Genomic DNA, 2,681 nt, shown 5'->3' with positions numbered 1-2,681 from the left:
GGTCTCATGAAAATGCGTATAAATAGTACGCCAAATAAAAACGAAAACTCGTGGTATTGATAGGCAAAAATGGACTTTGGCATGCATATGATACGCAGTTTTCGCGTGCATATGATACGCATCTACCCCACAACCCTAAACCTACCCAACGCGTAGCCTATGCACGCCAAAGTCCATTTTTGCGTATCAATACCATGAGTTTTCGTTTTTATTTGGCGTACTATTTATACGCACTTTCATGAGATCGGGTTGATATTTTCCATGCAAAGTTCATTACTTAGTCAAGCGGGATATTTATTAAGTCCTCATGCAGGCCTGCAGATATTACATTGACATTGTCAACTCACCTGATGTCCATGCCTTAGTTTGATCAAATCCGGATTGAGAAATCAGAAAGCATAAAAAGTGAGCCCTAGAAGATCTAAATGGGAGTTGTATATGTATGATCTGGTATTTATGCCGCCCTTGGGTTAATGCCCCTCCCTCTGTACTGGACGTCCCATAGAAATCAATAGGAAATGCACGTGAACAGCGCAATTGCAGACAGTAAAATGTTAAAGTAAAAAAGGTAAACCCCCAATAAAGCTGGCTTAAAGTTTGATTTTTGATATTTGACAGTCATCCAGCCTTGACACGGAAACGGAACCACGAAGATAGGGACCGTCTACCAAATACACCCCGAAGAGAAATGAGTTCAATAGCTCTATTAACATAATTTATATTGTTTTGGTTTTGCTCCAAGGACCTTTTTTTGAACACACGGGCCGGATTTGTTTTATTTCAGAGACTGAAGGATGAGATGCCATTTGAATTGAATTTATTATAGTAATAATAAGACACATGAAAACTGTGATTAAAAATCGAGGTTATTGCATTTATTTTTTTTACTTTCCTAAATATATTACTGTTGTATTGCTTAAAAGTGAATATGAACTTGTTTTCTTTGCAGTTTTTGAGGTCTGAAAAAATACAATTAACACAAAGTGTGTGTAGATATTTAACATGATATAAACATGTCACTATAATATTTCAATGACATGGAAATAGATGATTAAACACTAAGATTTTTTTTTATTGCTTAACAGAAACGTACATGCATAGGCTACATATATAGAGGATGATACTGTATTGCAAACATCCAAAAAGAAAGGAACAAACATAGGGTGATATCTTAATCTTACAATACATCAATCAGGATTTCTATACAATCGTTTTGCTTTTTTATTCCTCAAATCTTTAAAGGGATAGTTCACCCAAAAATCAAAATTACCCCATGATTTACTCACCCTCAAGCCATCCTAGTTGTGTATGACTTTCTTCTTTCAGATGAATGCAATCGGAGTTATATTAAAAAAACGTCCTGGCTCTTCCAAGCTTTATAATGGCAGTGAATGGGTTTAATGCCACTCAGCGGGTGTTGCATGCATCAGTCCAAAAGAAGTTAAATAAAAAGCCCCCATCCATTAAAAAAAAGCATCTCACACGGCTCCGGGGGGTGAACAAAGGCCTCCTGTAGCGAATCGATGCGTTTGTGTAAGAAAAATATCTATATTTAAAACTTAATAAACCGTAATCTCTAGCTTCCGCTAACTGTTGTTCGCACGTTGATTCCGACGGATTATGTAAGTCGTTGAAACAAACTCATCTACATCTTCGATGGCCTGAGAGTGAGCACATTTTTCAGCTAATGTTTATTAATGTTGCGATAATGTTACTGTATACCAATGTTCTAGTAATTTTGTATTATGTTTAGATCATTTCTAAGAATGCTGTGATAGTCTTATACTATTGTGATGAAAACGTAAAGTGATGTTTTTATCAGCTGTTTGGACTCTCATTCTGACGGCACCCATTCACTGCAGAGCATCCATTGCTGAGACACTGATGCAATGCTACATTTCTACAAACCTGATGTAGAAACAAACTTATCCTGATCTGGGATGATCTGAGGATGAGCACATTTACAGCTCATGTTCATTTTTAGGCAAACTATTCCTTTAAGCGTGGCAGTAGCATCAAAAGTACGACGTTACATTTATTCATTTATCAAGTGCTTTTATCCAGAGCAACATTTTTTTTGTTGCACAGTAATGTGAAAAAACTCCGTCGTAGTGAAAGTGAGCACAGTCTTCACCGCCTCCCAAACCGTGAGCCGTTACGAAAAAGATTATTGGAGGATGTTTTACAAAAAAATACTTTTCAGTCTTTCAACTCCAAAGTTTCACATTTAATTCAATGTCACTTGCTGCTTCTTTGTAATTATTTGTGAAACTTGCTAGCAATTTCTGAGTCAAAAATGTTTCCACACCATTTTTTTGTTCTATATTGATAACCTACATTTTATAATATTTGTTTACATTTTTTTTTTATTATTTAATAATATTCTAAAACCGCAATATGATTTTTTTTATGAAGGAAATGTGATGTTTGTCTGTGCAAAACGTTCTTGATGCCATGTTGTGAGTGCATTCTTTTTTTTTTACTTGTTGCTAGGTGGAGCTGAGTGGTTGCTAGGGTGTTGCTAGGGGGATAACAGAGGGAGAGAAGAACTGTGTGCGTCTCAAACGCTGAGGTTAAAGGTCAGAGGAGGAAGAGCAGCTGAATAAACTACAGTCAGTCAATGAGCAGAGGAATGCTGGAGAAAGAACACGCGCACACACACACACACACACACACTCACA

At 36.6% G+C, this 2,681-nt stretch overlaps 1 protein-coding gene across 1 annotated transcript in view; it reads right to left on the bottom strand.

The window, feature by feature from the left end:
• LOC107737963 (apolipoprotein L1-like) overlaps positions 1 to 416 on the bottom strand; it is a 6,194-nt gene extending 5,778 nt beyond the window's left edge. Inside the window, 1 exon segment of the mRNA XM_016549616.1 lies at positions 348 to 416. Coding sequence (XP_016405102.1) covers positions 348 to 358 — 11 coding nt within the window. The 5' untranslated portion in view covers positions 359 to 416.
• Between the last annotated feature and the right edge of the window lie 2,265 nt (positions 417 to 2,681).

The sequence above is a fragment of the Sinocyclocheilus rhinocerous genome, unplaced genomic scaffold (assembly GCF_001515625.1).
Source record: "Sinocyclocheilus rhinocerous isolate Xijiao unplaced genomic scaffold, SAMN03320098_v1.1 scaffold404, whole genome shotgun sequence".
Classification (NCBI taxonomy): domain Eukaryota; kingdom Metazoa; phylum Chordata; class Actinopteri; order Cypriniformes; family Cyprinidae; genus Sinocyclocheilus; species Sinocyclocheilus rhinocerous.
Note: the sequence above shows the minus strand (reverse complement) of the source record. Positions and strands in the feature narration are given on the sequence as shown.